The sequence below is a fragment of the Salvia hispanica genome, chromosome 3, assembly GCF_023119035.1.
Source record: "Salvia hispanica cultivar TCC Black 2014 chromosome 3, UniMelb_Shisp_WGS_1.0, whole genome shotgun sequence".
In the NCBI taxonomy this organism is placed as follows: domain Eukaryota; kingdom Viridiplantae; phylum Streptophyta; class Magnoliopsida; order Lamiales; family Lamiaceae; genus Salvia; species Salvia hispanica.
In genome coordinates, this window is record NC_062967.1 from 11,640,064 (window position 1) to 11,657,522 (window position 17,459).

Consider the following 17,459-nt stretch of genomic DNA (forward strand, 5'->3'; position numbering starts at 1 on the left):
AAGCCTATAGTTCCTACAGGACGGGACATCTGCAATGGGAACTCGTTGCTGGCTCGTTTCGTGGGATATTGTTGCGGGTGCTCTAAGATATGTAACTCGTTTTTTTTTTACTTACCAAATGATTAAGGGTATCAATGTAATTGTACTACTAATTTATAGAAGTAGCGAGTGCTATACTAATTAAATTTGGTCACAAAACCCCAACCCAATCTTAAAAATTGGGGACCGCACTCGCACGCACAGATTCGAATTAGGGTTTCGCCACTCAAACCGATAAATCATCGCCGATGACCGAAGTTCTGAGCACCACCGACGAAGATAACGACCGCCGCGGCGAAAAGGACACCGACGAAAAGCCTCCCGAAGCCGCCCCCTCCGATGCTCCCCCGGGGGACGCGTCACCGCCGCCCCCTCCGCCTCAACCGCCGCGCCGCGGCATCCGAGACCGAGAGCGCGACTCCCGTGATCGGCGTGATGACCGGGACTATGACCGTCCTCCGCGTCGCGAGTACTATGATCGGAACCGATCGCCGCCTCCGCCCCCACCGCGGGAAAGAGATTATCATAAGCGCGGCAGGATGAGCCCGAGCCCCCCTCCGCCTCCATATCGAGACCGGCGCGGAGGAGGTCCGCATTCTCCGCCTCCTAGAAGGTCTCCGCCGTTTCCTCCGTACAAGCGGAGGAGGGACGATGGTTATGATGGTAGGAGAGGGAGTCCGAGAGGAGGATATGGCCATGGGGATCGAAGGTGCATTGTGCATTTGGTTAATTTAGCTACTGTTCCTCTTGTGGCAGCTTACTGTAGTTTATGTCCTCCCATTGGTTCTTCAGTAACTAGTTTAGGATTTCATGGGCACTGTTCTTTGATTCAGATTTCTGGTCTTGATTTTACGCTCTGCAGAATATCCATTGCAACATATAGTGGTAGAATATAAATATTCACGAGTTTGTGCACCTTGTTTAAGTTACATTTCTAACCATGAGCACATGATTTTTGGCATTTTGCACATAAGAATTTCATCGTGCTGCTCAACTAGGTTATAGTGACATAATTTTTGGTTCAGGTTTGGGTATGATCATCCTGGTGGATATGACCGTGAAAACGGGGGCAGACCTGGCTATCCTGATGAAAGAACTCATGGTCGATATATGGGCCGCGGAGGTGGTGGCTACCAAGGCGGTATGTCTATATTTTTTCTGTTTTTATGGCATTGGTATGTGTATTCTATGGGGGGTTGCTATATCTTCATTATTTATATGATAGATAAATTGTTATTTTCATTTTACCATACACATCTCTAAGATGTCAATAATGTTAAGCGCTTATTCTACCTTGATAATCAAGTAATATGCGTTTAATGTTTATTCCCAGCGCGTAATCTTAACTGAATTCCTCATGCTAGCTTGTGCCAACCCCCTTCCCCCAAAAAACAAAAAAGATATTATTAGTGAAAGTGTCTTTTATTTTATTCTAGATTGCTATCATTATTCAATAGTGGCGTGAAGAAATGAACAATCTGGAGATAGTGTAATTTAAATGTATGTTGTTCAAACCCTTATCATAAGCCTCTGGTGCATCTCTTGAGCTACAATAGAAACTGAAATAGATGGACTGAGAACAACGGTATGAAGAATGACTTTGGAGTGATAAGACCCAGGAACTTGAAAACAATAAGAATTACATATAACAATATTGTAGATTTATTAGGAATGTTTTATTCAAGACGATTTTGTATGTTATCCTTAAGATAGTTAGTACATTGTTTAAGAGTATGAAAAGTAATTTGAAAATGCAATAGTTGCTATATAATTTAATTGAAATACGTAATTGGGGGCCTATTGCCTCCATAGTTTGGGGGGTCGTTGGTGGTGAAGTCTCTTTAGCTGCCACTTGGAGAAATGCAATGATGTTTGGTGATGTTAGAGATGGTAATCTGCCCCCATCAACCATTGGAGCAAGAGATTTTTTGCTTTACTACTGTGTAGTCATCCATAAAGGATCTTTTATGCTTTGAAATACACTGTATATCCTGAACTATCACTTCCAATATGCAGTTGTAAGTTGATTAGCTTCATGTTCAGGATGTGATAATAATTAATAAGTAGTTCATTGAGTTTAATCCTATGACCTTTTTTTAATTCTTACATACTTTGAACTAGTTAGACTTATCTTTTGTATCTCTGATCTTTCTACTTTAATATATGCTGGTTGAGTAGCTTACCTGCGCGATTCTTTGTATACCAGTCTAAATATTTTCGATACTGACAGAATATGTTGATATGTTGAGAAAGAGAAGCTTTCTCATTCATAGGACAGAGGACCTCAGTTTGTAGAATAAGATGCTTCCTGCTGCAAAATAGAACAGAAAGGACTTAGTGCAACTTGCACTAGGATTAAATTATGATTCATATATTCATTTTAGGAAATTGTAGACTTTGATTTCACTGCTGTAAAAATATCAGTCGAGATCCATTTTTTGGCTTCTATGGGGCAGGAAAATAATGGACTCCAAATACTATACTCATAATTAATAGTTTTACCATTAAGCTATCTTGTGCACGAGTTTTCCCATTTTCACTTTTGTTTGGTGGGTTTGGTATGACATTGAGTTAATCTTGATTGGAAATTTTAAACTACAATAACTTTTTTTTACGACTTATTTTCCTGTATTGATCCTATACTTCTCTTACCTAACTACTTTATTTTCCTTTTTGATGCAAAATAATTGGTTTTTTTCTATCTATATTAACTTTTTAGAAGAGAAAATATTTAGACATTTAGAATTTTGATTGAAATTCAGGAATTTGATATTCGAAGGTAAATTTGAAATCTGGTTTGGTTTGGAGTGGATTACTGTCAATAATTTCACACCCTGCAGTTCATTTGTTTGGAAAATTTGAGAAATTGTTTAAGTTTCTTCAATTGTTATTGTTATTTAGTAGTACATATATTAAGAAACATTTAATGCAAATTTATATGTTATATATGCTATGACTGTAGATTCAGAAATGTGTCTCTTATATTAGTGTGAAGTATTTGTAGTGCATATATTGTATGTGGTGTGTTAGTGCAATGACCTTTTGTTGACCCAGAAGAGTGGATTGAACTGTGGATTTGATGTCTACTCTCCAATCCAATCAAATCCTTCAATCTGAATGCAACCTTAGATTTTTTATTTATTCTTTCAAGTTTTACTGAATGCATACACCCAGGGCTTCCTATGATGACATTTGGGTGACTTCATATCTTTAAATTTCTATATTGTTGTTCCTTGTCCAATGTTTTCATTTGATCTTCTATGTATGCAGATTGGGATTCTGGTCGTGGTGCTTTTGCTGATACATTTGGTGCTGGTGGAACCCAAAGGTGAAAATCGTGCAATTGTACTGTATTCTGATTATTGCAGTGAATTCTTAGGACATCTGAGGTTTAATAATTTTCTTGGTGCAGTACATTCAATTCTTATAATATCACAGTTCGGTTTTGTTAGTTCCTCTCTCGAGTCAACCTTAACTCTTATCACCTATTATATATAAATGTAAGATTAAAGGTAACAGAAATAGTTATTATAAGTACATATATACACACAGACACACTGACCTGTGACATCTTAAAGTTGATATTTGCATATAATGTATTGCTGTTCAGTTTTTAGTATTCTTTTATATGAATAATGTTGTTTCATTGCTATGAAGCTAAATCCATTGATGTGTTTGAATTATTCTCCAGGGAAGGAATGATGTCTTACAAGCAGTTCATTCAGGAGCTTGAAGATGATATCTTGCCTTCTGAAGCAGAGCGCAGGTCTGGGTCTAAATGTTCTAAAGTTTGACAATTTGACATTATTAGATGGGCTCGCTGTTCAAGTAAAATACTCCATATCTTTACTTTGCCCCTCGTATTAGTTTCTCATTCTGTTACTTATTGTACTAAATGGCTGAGCATGATCAGATATCAAGAGTACCGGACAGAATACATATCAACCCAGAAACGAACTTACTTCAATTCACATAAAGATGAAGAATGGTACTTCTTTTTCTCCTCCTTGAAAATTATGCTAAGTATTCCTTTAACAAGTTTGTTTATTCATTCAGGTTGAAAGACAAATATCATCCAACAAACTTGCTCGCTGTCATAGAACGGTAAGCCTACTAAGTACTAATCGAAGTTTCCATTTGGGCCTCTTATCCACTTCAATGTGAAATGGCTTCCAGTTTGGTGTATATGCAAACTTGTAAACACGGTGACCCCTTTGCAGGAGGAACGAACTTGCGAAGAAGTTGGCAAAGGATTTTCAGCATGATCTGCAGGGAGGGACTTTGGATATGTAAGACTATTTCCTGCATATTTACTTTGCTTGTGCACTCTGACCATTTTTATGGAGTTAGACTAATCTGGCCAAGTTCTTTATGTTAAAAGAGGTCCTGCTTTTAGTCCTTCCTCATCAAACAAGGCGGACCAATCCAGTGAGCCCAATTCTGAAGATGAAACAGATGGCAAAAGAAGGCGGCCCAGTCGGGGTGGAGCCAAGGAATCTGAACTTTCTTCTGCCCCAAAGGCTCACCCTGTCAGTTCTGAGACTAGACGAATTCAGATTGACATTGAACAAGCTCAGGCTCTTGTACGGAAACTTGATAAGGAAAAAGGAATTGAGGAAAACATTTTATCTCGATCTGATAATGATAGAATTAGCAGAGATAAATCTCATGGAAGTTCAAGTGGTCCGGTCGTCATTGTAAGGGGTTTAAATACAATAAAAGGTCTGGAGGGGGTTGAGCTTCTGGACACTCTTCTGACTTATCTCTGGCGTATTCATGGAGTTGATTATTATGGGTTGTTTGAAACAAATGAACCCAAAGGTCTCCGGCATATTAGAGTTGAGGGGAAGGACCCTGATGGAATTGGTAATGGGAACGAGTGGGAGAAGAAATTAGATTCTCATTGGGAAGAGAGACTAAAAAATTTAGATCCTTTGGAAGTAATGACTGCGAAGGAAAAGATAGATGCTGCAGCTGTTGATGCTTTGGATCCACATGTCCGCAAAATTAGGGATGAAAAATATGGCTGGAAGTATGGATGTGGAGCTAAAGGTTGTACAAAGCTCTTCCACGCTGCAGAGTTTGTTCACAAACATTTGAAGTTGAAACACCCAGAAGTTGTGATGGAAGTGACATCAAAAGTGCGGGAAGAGTTGTACTTCCAGAACTACATGAAGTAAGTACTCCATTATAATGTCTATTGCTTATTTGCTACAAAGTCCTAAAAGGTTGTCTTGCAGTGATGAAAATGCACCTGGAGCGGCGCCTGTCATGCAGCCCTCATTGGTATGTCTTCTACGGTAGCTACTTGTTAAAATAATGGTCTTGAAGTATTTGGGTCTGCATTATTGACACGTATCCATGTCCAGAGGGAAAAGACACAAAGACGAAGACCTGGTCCAGATAACAGATTGAGAGATGATAGGGGGAACCGCAGAGAACGTGATAATCGTGCAAATGGCAGTGAACACTTTGATAGGTCTGAGAATCCTCAGGCTGGGGATTTCAACAATAGTGATGGTGCTGCCGGGAACAACCCAGACGAACCAATGTTTGATTCTTATGGTGGGCAAGGCATTCCTGTTGCTGCTTTCCCTTCAGACATACCTCCTCCTGTTCTGATGCCTGTTCCTGGTGCTGGGTAAGTTCGGATCGTTGTTTTGTCCATACTTTTCTCTCAGTACTCATACTGGGCATGGTTCTTATGTGTCTTCAGAATGTTTTCTATGTGAATTACATATTGTTAATTGGATAAAGTTCGTTGAATGCAGCCCACTCGGTCCTTTTGTTCCTGCCCCACCTGAGGTTGCTATGCGGATGTTACGAGACCAAGGGGGCCCTGCGCCATTTGAGGGAGGCAGAAATGGGAGGTCTGGACATCAGTTAGGTGGACCTTCCCCAATAATTGCTATGCCACCTGCACTTCGGCAGGATCCTCGTAACCTGCGAAGGTTGGTGTCTTGTTTATGTAAAATCTCCTAGCTAAAGCTTATTTGTCTGTTAGTTTTAATGCACAGTGCACGAAAACTAGAATGTGCAAATGAGTGCTCTGAGAACTGAATATCACTATTCTGCTAGAAGTGATCTTTTTGCCAATGAGTGCAATTGTTATCACAAATGTAACTTACCCGAGTTCAACAATTTTGCAGCTACAATGATCTGGATGCTCCAGATGATGAGGTGACAGTTATAGACTACAGGAGCTTGTAAGGAGGCACCTTATATGAATGCTGCTGAGTCGGGCTTGGGCTAATCTCGAATTTATCTATATGTTTGACGACGTGCTGGAAAGTGTGCGGGGTTTCTGCACAAGATTCTTTGTGAAGTTGGGGATATGTTGAATAGCGTTTGTGTTGTAAAACAGTCTTTTTCCTATGGCTAAGAAGCGTTGAGCTCCTTATTCTTTCAAGGCCTAGAATCTGACGAAAGAGCTGAAGCTCAATTGGAAAACAGAAATCTCACTTTTAATGTATTTTCGACGTTGTCTTTCTTTTTATTTGTAAGGTCAGATTGAAATGAGATCAACATACGGATTTCTGCATAGTAGAAAACAGCAGGTTGAGGTTCAATGGAATAATTCAAATTAAAACACTTGCCAAAAAAAAAATTACATCCAAACCAACACTGAAACAGTTTCTGTTTTTAGTTTCTAAAACGGTCATTTTTAAATGGTATATGGTCGATTTTTGTTCAACCGTATAAGACGTTTATATGAACATATCCGACGATTTAGAAAATTACTAGTAACACTTAGTACCCATGGTTTCATTTTGAGAATAATTTTTTACACAAAAAATTAGGCGATTGAAATGTTAACGTGACATTTGAAATTACAATTTTTGGTAATCAATGTGTAATTTTTAGTAATCGACTAGTAATTTCAGTTGATACGTCGATATTTCGATGGCCTTGCATTGACATATTATTCAAAGAAAATGAACTAGTAATAGGTAAATGTTTGGACAAAATCCACAATGTAAAATGCTGCATTTTTCTATCATGGTTCTGTATACCAAAATAAAGAGAAACTATCAATTGAACACAATGAAACACACAAGAAATTTGGACACAAGTTTCGGTTGATATTAATGATTTGAGTGCAACGCAATCCTTGATGTAGTAATTTACAAAGTAATTGGACTTGTTATAGAATGGGAGTCATCTAAATGGGTATATCAATTGCTATCTACTGAATCTTTATTTTCAAATTCTTAAACTTATGCAGCAGTGATTCTATTGATCTCTCTACTCTTGAACTCTCAGCAAGCCTCACAACTTCAGACGCCTGGTGCAAGTTTTGGATTCCGCGGCCCAAGCTCGCAATCGAAGGAGCAGAAGGGATCGATTCAGCAGCACACTCGATCCCATCTCCACACGCGAGTAACCCTGCGCAGGTTGCAATGCTACACCCGAAGGTCGCCCATGGCGCCACTCCAACTCTCCGCACTTGGCGCTTCCTCATTATTTCGTAGAACGCTGATCTCATCGCTGTGAGGCTTGTTTTCTCAGCAGAAGCTATCACACCGTGAGTTACAGCACGTATCTTCTCAGCCGACACCACAGCCTTAAAAGTCGTGCCTTTCAGCGTGGAACTCGCCATCCCAGGAGCCACCAGCTTTGTCGGACCAAGACCCTTCCCAAGAGCCAAAAGAACAGCCTTGTGCGTCTGCGCCAACAAAATTTGCAGAGAGGCCGGGACGTTAAGAGTTGCAACTTTCATCAAAGTCGATACTGGAACAACCTTGGAGAAGGAGGAGGCTCCAAGAACCGCTGTTGCACCAGCTCCTACCGCCACCATGGGCTTATCCGCTAGCTTCCATTTTCTGTTCCCTTGCGTGGAATCATCATCAAGATTGATGACAAGCTGATCAACCATATGTTTAACCTCCAAAGGGACCTCAGTCTTCCAGTTCCTCCTAAGCCCGGCTAATCCACTAGCATCAACAACTGCAACTATAGATTTGTACTTATTTGCCTGGCTTCGAAGAGCCTGTGCAACAATGGAGTGAGCTTGATCATCCATGGGGAGGTCAGAAAACTCACACTTAGCCATGGCAGGCTTCCTAACCACCCGACCTGCATTGCTCAGAGCAATCCGCAGCCCCTCAACCGCGATGGGGAATGCATAAACCTCAGAAAGGACCCTATTGTCAACAGTTCCCCCCTTGTTGACATCACACAGCATCTTCTGTGCACAGGCCAAAGCCGTCCCCATAGACGGTATATCCACAAAGATGTCATGCAAATCAACAAGCAGAGCGTACACAGATCTTGCAAACTGTGGCACCTCATAATCAGCCAGCGCACGAACCTCCTCACCACCCACCAACTTCATAGGTGGGCTCGCAGGAAGTAAGATGGACGACAAAGACTTCACCATCCGAGACTGGACTTCATCTAAGGCACGGAAGGCCCTTGAGTTCAGAGACACAATCGAACTCCCTACACTCTTGGAAACCAAACTACTCATCTGCAAACCGAACAAACCATGTAAGCCACCTTTTCCTGAATCTTCCCCTTCCGACTCGCCCTCAACACTGCCATCAAAGTTGCATTTCACGAAAGGCGAGTCAAGCATCAAGAAGGAAGAGCCTACTTCCTCAGCAGCATTCTTGGCTGCAACAAGGTGTCCATTGAAACTCACCCCGAAAATCTCCCTCAACACCAAACTCCCTGCAACATCCTCATACTTCTCCTTATTAGCCTTGTGCATAAAGCAATTCATCAAAACCTCAAACACAGAGGTGGGAACAGTATCACCATCACTAATCAATCCAACCCTAGTTTCCTTCAATCCATCCATATCCGATTCACTCAATTGCACAACAACTGCATCGGGCTTAATCTCCCTGATCAAACACTCGGCATCAGCAGCCGACCTCTCCGACAGATTCTGGACGGCTAGCACGTATATCACGGACTGCGATTCGCGAATCGCGTAGACGAAATGCTTCGTGCTTTCGGGAATCGATAATTTGCTGACAATCCTATCCGATTCCCTCAAGTCGTTGTGGAAAAATAGAGTGGTGAAAGGCCATAGCTTTTTAACATAATCCACCAGGCCCAGCATGATCACTGAACACCATCAAACGCGGTCGACTTCTTCACTCATTAAATCCGATTAACAAGATTGGAGAGTTGCGCAGGAGGAGAGGGGAGAGCAAATGGAAATTAAAAAGGATTGTTAAATTACCTGATGAATTAGGGATTCTCGGAGGTTACTGAATCGGCAAGATTAACGCTATTACGAGTAAACAGAGGCGATGGATAATCTATTCTCCCCATTTGCTTGCTTAATCTCCTCAATTCTTTGACATTCCATTTTTTTTGCCAATTCAACTATTCATATACTACTACCAACTTCGCTTAAAAAAGTTTAATTAAATAATGTATATACAGTAATTCTGAATATTTTAATTAAATAATAGGACTAGTATATTTAAAAAATTATATATTGATCCGCCGCCACCAAATTCCACTCTACAATCCTAACCCTTTCTCGCAGATTCGTCATCTTCTCATAAGGTAATTCCATTTTCTAGATTATTTGGCCGGCTATTTTCGATTTAAATGTTGTCGAATGGATTAACCAAATGTTTTAGTTTATTTACGCAATTCTAGATTCAGTTCGCTCAGATAAAACTTCGTCGTTCTATCCATCGATTTCTATTTTACTATTATACTCCATTATTGTTTTGTGATTTGAACCCTAGACATGTTTTGCAGTGAAAATGCCCTCTGTCCAACCAACATTGGCTCCTGAGATCGCCAACAATGTCATCAAGGTCGGACTAATTCTTGTTTTGAATTTGTTTCTCTCAATTGCAAAACCCTAATTTTATGCTAAATTGGAATTGGGAAACATCAAAATCAAAATCAACGATGAACATGGAATAAGTTTGATTGTGTTACTTAATTTTATGACCCCTTTAATGTTGCAGCTTTATCAAACTATAATAACTATATACAAGTTCACTTATGGTTATTTTTATGCTACTTCTGCAACTTATTATGGACCTTGTATATGCAGCTTTATCGTGAATGCCTACGGCGAGCTCATTCTTTTGAGCCTCAGGTATTTTGTACTGTGTGCTTAGGGTGACATGGAATTGTATTTTGCATGCATTGAAGAGTATACATGATTGTTTCATGCGTTGAATCCTTTGTTTTTGTGTTGTTTTGAATTCTGAGTGTTTTGGATCAAAAGAATTCCTCATTGGGAGAGCAAGTCTTCCCTTTTATTCTTTGGCCGGAGCATAACTTTTTTTACAAATAAGTAAATTAGCTTGTAGCTCTCGAGCCAGAACAGTTGATAATTAATACCCTACTTCTTGCCACATCCACATTTGCCTTATGACTGGGCGCACTTGATGAAGGGTTTGCGAATCAGCTTGGATTAGGTTATAAGTATAACGTAGTATAGCCTAGAGCCTCTTTTATCTTAGTTTTTCTAGAGAGAGCTGCTGTGCCTTTAGGATCAAAAGTTTGACTGATTCTGTAGGCCTTAGTTTATTTCTGAGCGTTCAAAAATAGAGGACTCGTCCCTTATTCCTGCAGCAAAGCAGCTAGTCCAAAGCTCATAATGGAACAACAAAGGATGAAACCATGAATTGTGTTTACTGTGAAACTACTGTATATTAAGAAGAAAGAAAGGCTCCCAAGTATCCATTTGGTTTATATTGATTACTCCAACAGTTCTTGACTTCTAGTGGATTGTCACTTGTAGTCCTTGGTATTCAGTCCTGACCGTGGTGAAAATCTGCCTGAATTGGGTGGAAATATGGTGGGTGTAGTTGTACTGAGAAAATGTAAAAATATCTCTATCATGGTTACAAACTGAATAAACCAAAACAAAAAGATACCATATGGTTAATTTGAAGCAGACTGACGCTATTACTTCAAAGTTCATTACCATTTGGGCTATGATTAAGCTCCCTGAGAAGTGTTTCTTTCAACTAATCCTTTTCATTTAACTATTCGATTGCAGCAGAACAGAGAACTTTTAATTATTTTGGTGCAATCGCAGTTCAGGCATCATAAGGATGAGACCAACCCAGATAAGATTCAAAAGTACAAGGACGAGTGAGTTCCGTTCTCTCTCTCTCTCTCTCTCTCTCTCTCTCTCTCTCTCTCTCTCTCTGGACTACATTCAAATTAATATCAACTTACCTTGCGAGACTCACTACATTAACTTGCTTGAGACTGTTTGATAAGATTTGCTATGCAACAGTGCGGTAAGAGGAGTGATCGATCATATGATATTCGAAGCCCAGAGAAAAGCCCACCAAACGCAAAGCACTGATGAAAGCTGAATGCTAGTATGTTCTTAAGTTATTAGCTTTTGTTCCTTTTTGGTGAGTTGTGGGGAATATTTTCTTCAAAGTAGGGTAAATTTGATGCTGCCTTTGTCCATAGCATCACACTGATGGGATAATAATGTATGCAAAACCATAATTCGTGTTTAAAATTTGATTGACTTTTACAATCGAATATTGTTTTTTGGTTACAAGATCTGTATTTTATTTTATCAAAGCAACGCAATATTAGTAATTACTTGCACCAGTTATGTTGTTATACTAAACTTGCTGATGCAAATATGCAACAATATATTTGGTAACAATGAATTATATAGTAGTAGTACAAAGAAGATCAGGGGTTGAGCGAATCAAAATCTCTTTCATTTTACTATTCGTTTATATTTTGAATATTTTTGTTGTATACAATCCGAATTTCAAACAAGCTTTTTTAGGCTAAACTCGAGCTTGGGTATGCAAAAATTTTCTTATTCCACAACCTGGGTACAAAGTTACACTAGAAAATCCCATTTTACATCAATAGCATGCTAGCTCTACAAAACCATCAAAATAAATGTACAAATAGCCGTCTATGTGTCATACAATCTGGGACATAACTATCAAACAAAAATGAGATAAAATAAACACTCTGCTCTACTGAAAGAAAAATCACATTTACAAGCAGGAGATACCAAACAAGATTATATTGGAACTAAACTACCCACAAGATGAGAACATCCGGGGTGAAGTCAGAGAAAGGAATGTTCAGAGAAGAACCAAAGATGAGTCGCACCTAAACTTTCGTGTGTGAATGCGTGGCACCAGAAGACACCTACTTCCGTGGTCTTTTTGTTAGATTATCTTGCTTGGGCTCGACCTGCAAAGACATTAACACATCAGCCAGATAAAGGTCACTGTTACAAGGCGAGACTGGTAATGATGATAAAAAAAAATACAATCAGCTGCAAAGGAAATATGAGAATCACTGGATGAAAGCAATACAACATCTATAGCAGTTTGAGAATTTAACAAGGGAAATATAGGTAGTCTGATAATGCTGCACATTGTCAGTACAATAAAAAATTTTGTGACAAACCGTGGTATTTGCAACTTATGATATTATTAAAAGCTCAGATGCTAATTTATTCCCCTTCTAAAGGTTAGAGGGCGAATTTGCCATCTTTACCAACAGTTATTAGACTAACTTCTACCAAGTGACATAAGAGGAACTAATGTCAAATAAAACAGATAACTTCTATGATTAGGTAATCATAAGAATTTACAAGAAAAAAGAATGTTTTTCCAGCATATGTCAATAATCCTTACTGCGCTTGAAAGCTGTTCTCGAATATAGGCCATTGATCTCAGCATGGCACCTAAAGTATCCTTAGAAACCTGAAACTTCACTTCTGATTCTCCCAAGGTTGTCTCTGTGTCTTGAAGCTGAACATAAGAGCAGATCATATGAAGAGAATGATTATGGCTTAGAACACATCAGAAGTTAGTAAATATCATAGCCACCTGATGTTTGATCGAAGAAATGCGATATCCACATGCAGTTTACAAGAACCCAGTCAGTCACACATGGCAATACGAATAAGTTAAAAAGGGCTTAACATTATTGCCTGATAGACATTTACGTGAGATCCAAACTCTAATGAAATGCTAATAAGGGTACGTCCAGTCCAGAAAGAACATATGGGTATGCAAATGAACAATTAGCAAAGTTTCTCCTTAGGGTGGGATAACTGCAACTACATGTTACTAAGCAGGTGATTGCCTCTTGGATACTACTTCCTCTTCTTTTATTGCACCAATTTTGAAAAGATGATACTTTTGCAGTATACTTTACCCTTGCTGTAATCCGGATTAGTAAAGTGACACTTACAATCACCATCAAAGTTATTGCATAGATTAACTTAAGTATCTCAAAATACATTTAGGGCCTAGACACACAATTCCCCTTTGTCCATTCAGGATTAATTTCTGCAGTTGTTGGAGGATGATCTTTGACATGTATAACTGGAATCATGCAAAAGATAAGGGTGTCCATGCAATTATTTCATCCAATCCAGTATCAAAATTGAGAGCCACAAACCTTTAAATTGATGACAGCAACCTTATTGGCAGTTGAAAGCTGTTCGCTGATGTAGGCCATGGACCTTAACGTGGGTTCCAAAGTCACCCTTGATAGTGTGAACTTTACCTCGGATTCTCCTGCTGGCGTCTTGGCGTAGTCTTGTAACTGCAGAAGCAGAAAATAAAAACATATAAATTAGAAACAGTAGGCATAAATAAAACTTCTTCATCAAAGTTGATAGCATAGAAGTGGCAAGTATTGAACGCCATCTAGAAAAATTAAAAACAATTATTTGAAAGCCATGAAGAAAACTAAAATCGCCTGACACTTGTAACAGAAAAATCAGCATCATACGAGCTTTTTGAGCTGTAGATTAGTTCCGGTCCTTCCTGATTAAAGGAGACTCAGGGAAATGACATTAATATGGGGTCACATTTATTTTTCAAAAGAAATCTATCACCACATAATAGTCAAAAATAAAAAGGGAGTAACTTGCTTGTGGCGGATGCACACATTCTCTTTTTGTCTTTTACATTTCTCTTGTTTAAGATTAGCTTTTATATGACTGTTTGAGATTCAAGGTAAGATATTTCTGTAACTCTCCTTTGGAGTAACAAATTGGGGTTTCAGAAAGACTGGAATTGGAAAAGTAATTAATAGAAGGAAAAAGAAGCTACAGGTACACCAATAATTCTGGAATAAAGTCATCATATTGGAGCACATACCTTCAGGTTAATTACTGCTACCTTATTAGCTGGAGTTGAGTTCTTGTTCTCCATTACCCAAGTCATTGACTTAAGACAAGGAAGAATCATCTGTATCCCAACGTAAAAAAAAAGAGATTAACAACTTTCCAAGAGATGATCTATTTCTATAGTTCCATTGTAACCCTCTCCAAGAAAAAATAAAACAAAAGGGGAAATACCATGTTTTCGGAGTGACCACTATCACGGTTAAGAGAAGCTGGTGCCATGCGTGGGACACTCAGATCTGAATGGCTAAGAACCCCAGTATCATTAAGATTAAAGCGTCGAAAAATATCATCTTGGCGTGGCCAAAGCAGAGGGGTCATTTCAAGGTTTGCTGTCGATGTTCTACAATCATCATTAGTAGCTCCACCAACCTGTGAGCTAGAAGGTGCAGCTTTTGCTACATTTTTTTTAACACCAGCAACCTTTATCCCTCCTTCTCTAAGACTAAGAATTGATGCTCTGTATGTCTCTAGCGATATAGCCCCTTCTTCAGCAAATCTAGTTGCTTCCTTGCATAAATTATTATATCTTGTCATCAGAGATCCCTGCAGATCACATTGTTCATCGGCTATAATGATGTTTTTAGCATTTCTGGTCCACCGCTTTAAGATGTAGTGAGATGGTAAAGTAAGTACATTTGTTACAGTAAATACTGTTAACACGTGTCTGCAAAGGATACCAGAATACTCAAACATCTTACAGCTACAATTAGCTTTCATTTCCACAATATTCACTTTGACGAAATAGACTTTCGTGACATCCTCAAATTTAGCAACCCTGAATGTACTACTATTCCCATCTCCATCAATTCTATTTGCAGTATATACAAATGTCTCTACTAATTCCTCTTGAAATTTCAAGAATATTCTCTTTGTATACATGCTAGCAGCCTGATTTTCCATAGGGGAAGGTGTCTTCAGCACTGGAGTGGTGCATACTGTATCAAAATCAGCTTCTACTTCCCTCTCAAATGAGTTCTCTAAAGCTCTTTCATATTGTCTAAAGAACATTGGCAAAGTAGTTTGCTGATTCACATAGCCATCAAAAAAGGAGCTCTGAAATCCAGGACTGGGGGAAATGGCAGCAAAGAAGGAGTCTCGACAATAAACAGGCACCCATTGCTTGCGGGAATTATATATAGACTGAAGCCAGTCATTTCTCTTGAGATCATACTTATCAAGTATTAATAGCCAAAAAGACTCAAATTCCTCAATGGTCTCTGTCATGTTGATGCAGTTATAGAGCTCCACCTGAAAGTTAGGATGAGCACGACATACATGAGCCATTCTATCATGGCCTTCTCTTAGCACATCCCATTTGTTTATACAATGGCGAGTTTCAGGAAAAACCTGTGTAACTGCAGCCTGTGCGGCTCTGTCCATATCTGTGGTCAGGGAGACAGGCGCATGATCATTCATGGCAGCCAGAAACGTTTTAAATAGCCACACAAATGTAGCTTCAGATTCATCAAAAAGTAACGCACAACCAAATAAAATAGTTTGACCATGATGGTTCACCCCTGTAAATGGAGCAAATGGTACTCTAAATTGATTCATCCTGTACGTTGTATCCAGAACAACTGCATCTCCAAAATGACTGTAAGCTCTCCTTGACTTAGAGTCTGCCCAGAATGCATTAGCCATGCGATTCTCTTCATCAAGTTGTATAGCATAGTAAAATCCATGATTCTCTGCCTGCATCTTTTTAAAATAATCAAGGAGATTTTGAGCATCCCTACCCAATGTTCTTGTTTGGTTGCAATGCTCAAGTGTTAGGCCCAGTGCTCCAATACTTTTCACTGGATGATTTAATCCAGAAGCAGGTATATTCTTCGCTACATGGTTAATTTCTGAAGAAATGCCATTTCCATCCACGGAAACATACATGACGCCACTAGGAACTATGTCTACATCTTGGAAAGTTTTGGCCGCACTGTTTGTTGTAGCAGCAAAATGTCTTTTAGGTCTAAGGCACCGCAACTTACTACGACTAACAACTGTGTGGCTATGATCTTTCACAAACTTTGACACAATCCATATGTTTTCACCCCTTTGTTCAACTCTGAGCATTGCCCCACAGCTCTCACCAGCACTTTTCTTTAAACCATTCCTGGAACACAGAAACTCCCTGGAGGTTGAACGGTCAGAGGAAACTTGAGCATTAAACCCCAGAGTTCTTGCATAGTCTTCGTAAAACATCTTTGCTGCATTTTTAGAATCAAATTCCATCCCAACATACGGTTCAGCAAAAATACCATCCTCAACCAGCAAGTGCCCAGAAGCATCCATGTCACCACTAATATTAGAATCAGCATCCCCATCATCTGCCAGCTCCCCATGATGGCCCATATTTACCTCTTTGGCACCTACCAATTCAGCATCCATATGCGTTATCCTACTTGCACGATAGTCAACTACCGCAAAAAACCAAAAGTACCGGCATTTCTTGACAACTTCTTCTCAGCTTCATTTGCCAAAATTTGCATGAATTTCAGCAGTCCACTACATGCAGAGTAAAAAAGGTAAAGCCCTAATTACACTTAACAAAGACAATATAACGAACCGCAGAAATTCGGAAAGCACACAAACCGTATCCAGCTAAACGTGCATTCAACTCTTAATCACTCAAAAGTCTTCATTGATCCTTCCATCCCACCATAGTGGTATGTTGAAACATCAAACAGCATATCAACTTCTGCATCACATACACATATAAAAACATACTCATATGGTTAGGACCTCTCCTATAACTTTATCACTGAATCTCCTATACAAATGAATTATTTACAAGGATAATACGAAGCGTTCACAAGCACTTGAAAATTGTGATGTACACACTAACCAACTAACGAGCGCAGTAATTAAGCAATCATATTGGGGGAAATGATTTTCATAACAACGTAAAAGATGCTGAATATATGAGATATTACAACAAATACCTTTGATCAAAGCCAAATACGAAGATAAGCAAGAATATCTCTCGCGATCCGTCATAAATTAGGCGCAATTGAAATTTTATGTGTCAAGGTGATACGACGGCGTTGGACGGAGCACCGGCGACGTTGATTGAAGGGAGCGGCGAATAGAGGGAGAGAGTGAGTGGGTGTCGCGTGTATACCGATTGATTTTCGTGGGCGCGGCCTTTCTAGCCGTTGATTTTCATCAGCGGCTGAGATTACGTTGAAGATAGTCCTCAATTTGCCTGACTTGCTTACGTGGCGTGGGGTTGCAACAGTGTGTCCATCATTTGTTTCTTATTATTACTAATATTTTTTTATTTTTAATTTGATTCAAT

General features: G+C 39.3%; 4 protein-coding genes across 8 annotated transcripts; 2 read left to right on the forward strand and 2 right to left on the reverse strand.

The window, feature by feature from the left end:
- The first annotated feature begins 202 nt into the window (after nucleotides 1-202).
- On the forward strand, nucleotides 203-6,529 carry LOC125213983 (serrate RNA effector molecule-like). Its single transcript, XM_048114812.1, has 12 exons — nucleotides 203-748; nucleotides 1,065-1,180; nucleotides 3,310-3,367; nucleotides 3,731-3,805; nucleotides 3,953-4,027; nucleotides 4,096-4,143; nucleotides 4,260-4,328; nucleotides 4,421-5,215; nucleotides 5,280-5,325; nucleotides 5,409-5,680; nucleotides 5,811-5,990; nucleotides 6,189-6,529. The coding sequence occupies exons 1-12, from the start codon at nucleotides 288-290 to the stop codon at nucleotides 6,247-6,249; spliced, it is 2,256 nt and encodes a 751-aa protein (XP_047970769.1). The 5' UTR covers nucleotides 203-287; the 3' UTR covers nucleotides 6,250-6,529.
- A 571-nt stretch (nucleotides 6,530-7,100) lies between these two features.
- LOC125216905 lies at nucleotides 7,101-9,370 on the reverse strand. Its single transcript, XM_048118691.1, has 2 exons — nucleotides 9,233-9,370; nucleotides 7,101-9,114 (listed from the first exon to the last, which is right to left on the reverse strand). The coding sequence occupies exon 2, from the start codon at nucleotides 9,107-9,109 to the stop codon at nucleotides 7,226-7,228; it is 1,884 nt and encodes a 627-aa protein (XP_047974648.1). The 5' UTR covers nucleotides 9,110-9,114; nucleotides 9,233-9,370; the 3' UTR covers nucleotides 7,101-7,225.
- Nucleotides 9,371-9,472: 102 nt separating this feature from the next.
- LOC125211434 lies at nucleotides 9,473-11,524 on the forward strand. 3 transcript variants are annotated; one of them, XM_048111224.1, is made up of 5 exons: nucleotides 9,473-9,564; nucleotides 9,766-9,824; nucleotides 10,070-10,114; nucleotides 11,027-11,121; nucleotides 11,270-11,524. In XM_048111224.1, the coding sequence occupies exons 2-5, from the start codon at nucleotides 9,771-9,773 to the stop codon at nucleotides 11,349-11,351; spliced, it is 276 nt and encodes a 91-aa protein (XP_047967181.1). In that variant the 5' UTR covers nucleotides 9,473-9,564; nucleotides 9,766-9,770; the 3' UTR covers nucleotides 11,352-11,524. The 3 variants fall into 3 exon arrangements, with proteins under 3 accessions (XP_047967181.1, XP_047967182.1, XP_047967183.1); XM_048111225.1 differs by having other exon boundaries at nucleotides 11,030-11,121; XM_048111226.1 differs by having other exon boundaries at nucleotides 11,066-11,121.
- A 277-nt stretch (nucleotides 11,525-11,801) lies between these two features.
- On the reverse strand, nucleotides 11,802-17,281 carry LOC125214426 (protein FAR1-RELATED SEQUENCE 3-like). Of its 3 annotated transcripts, XM_048115451.1 has the most exons (9): nucleotides 17,104-17,276; nucleotides 16,754-16,859; nucleotides 16,602-16,666; nucleotides 15,515-16,530; nucleotides 14,339-15,415; nucleotides 14,139-14,228; nucleotides 13,432-13,578; nucleotides 12,660-12,776; nucleotides 11,802-12,210 (listed from the first exon to the last, which is right to left on the reverse strand). In XM_048115451.1, the coding sequence occupies exons 3-9, from the start codon at nucleotides 16,648-16,650 to the stop codon at nucleotides 12,166-12,168; spliced, it is 2,541 nt and encodes an 846-aa protein (XP_047971408.1). In that variant the 5' UTR covers nucleotides 16,651-16,666; nucleotides 16,754-16,859; nucleotides 17,104-17,276; the 3' UTR covers nucleotides 11,802-12,165. The 3 variants fall into 3 exon arrangements, with proteins under 3 accessions (XP_047971408.1, XP_047971407.1, XP_047971409.1); XM_048115450.1 differs by having other exon boundaries at nucleotides 14,339-16,530; XM_048115452.1 differs by lacking the exon at nucleotides 11,802-12,210 and having other exon boundaries at nucleotides 12,767-12,854; nucleotides 14,339-16,530; nucleotides 17,104-17,281.
- Nucleotides 17,282-17,459: the final 178 nt, after the last annotated feature.

What these genes read in the sequence shown, in the direction of transcription:
- LOC125213983 (XM_048114812.1), top strand. Translation starts at nt 288, where the DNA reads ATGACCGAAGTTCTGAGCACCACCGACGAAGATAACGACCGCCGCGGC. An exon ending in TATGGCCATGGGGATCGAAG is followed by an intron (nt 749 to 1,064) that starts GTGCATTGTGCA and finishes TTTTTGGTTCAG; the next exon opens with GTTTGGGTATGATCATCCTG. An exon ending in GGTGCTGGTGGAACCCAAAG is followed by an intron (nt 3,368 to 3,730) that starts GTGAAAATCGTG and finishes ATTATTCTCCAG; the next exon opens with GGAAGGAATGATGTCTTACA.
- LOC125216905 (XM_048118691.1), bottom strand. Translation starts at nt 9,109, where the DNA reads ATGCTGGGCCTGGTGGATTATGTTAAAAAGCTATGGCCTTTCACCACT.
- LOC125211434 (XM_048111224.1), top strand. Translation starts at nt 9,771, where the DNA reads ATGCCCTCTGTCCAACCAACATTGGCTCCTGAGATCGCCAACAATGTC. An exon ending in TCGCCAACAATGTCATCAAG is followed by an intron (nt 9,825 to 10,069) that starts GTCGGACTAATT and finishes TTGTATATGCAG; the next exon opens with CTTTATCGTGAATGCCTACG. An exon ending in ATTCAAAAGTACAAGGACGA is followed by an intron (nt 11,122 to 11,269) that starts GTGAGTTCCGTT and finishes GCTATGCAACAG; the next exon opens with TGCGGTAAGAGGAGTGATCG.
- LOC125214426 (XM_048115450.1), bottom strand. Translation starts at nt 16,650, where the DNA reads ATGCAAATTTTGGCAAATGAAGCTGAGAAGAAGTTGTCAAGAAATGCC. An exon ending in GAAGTTGTCAAGAAATGCCG is followed by an intron (nt 16,531 to 16,601) that starts GTACTTTTGGTT and finishes CTGAATTGGTAG; the next exon opens with GTGCCAAAGAGGTAAATATG. An exon ending in GAGAACAGCTTTCAAGCGCA is followed by an intron (nt 12,211 to 12,659) that starts GTAAGGATTATT and finishes ATGTCTTTGCAG; the next exon opens with GTCGAGCCCAAGCAAGATAA.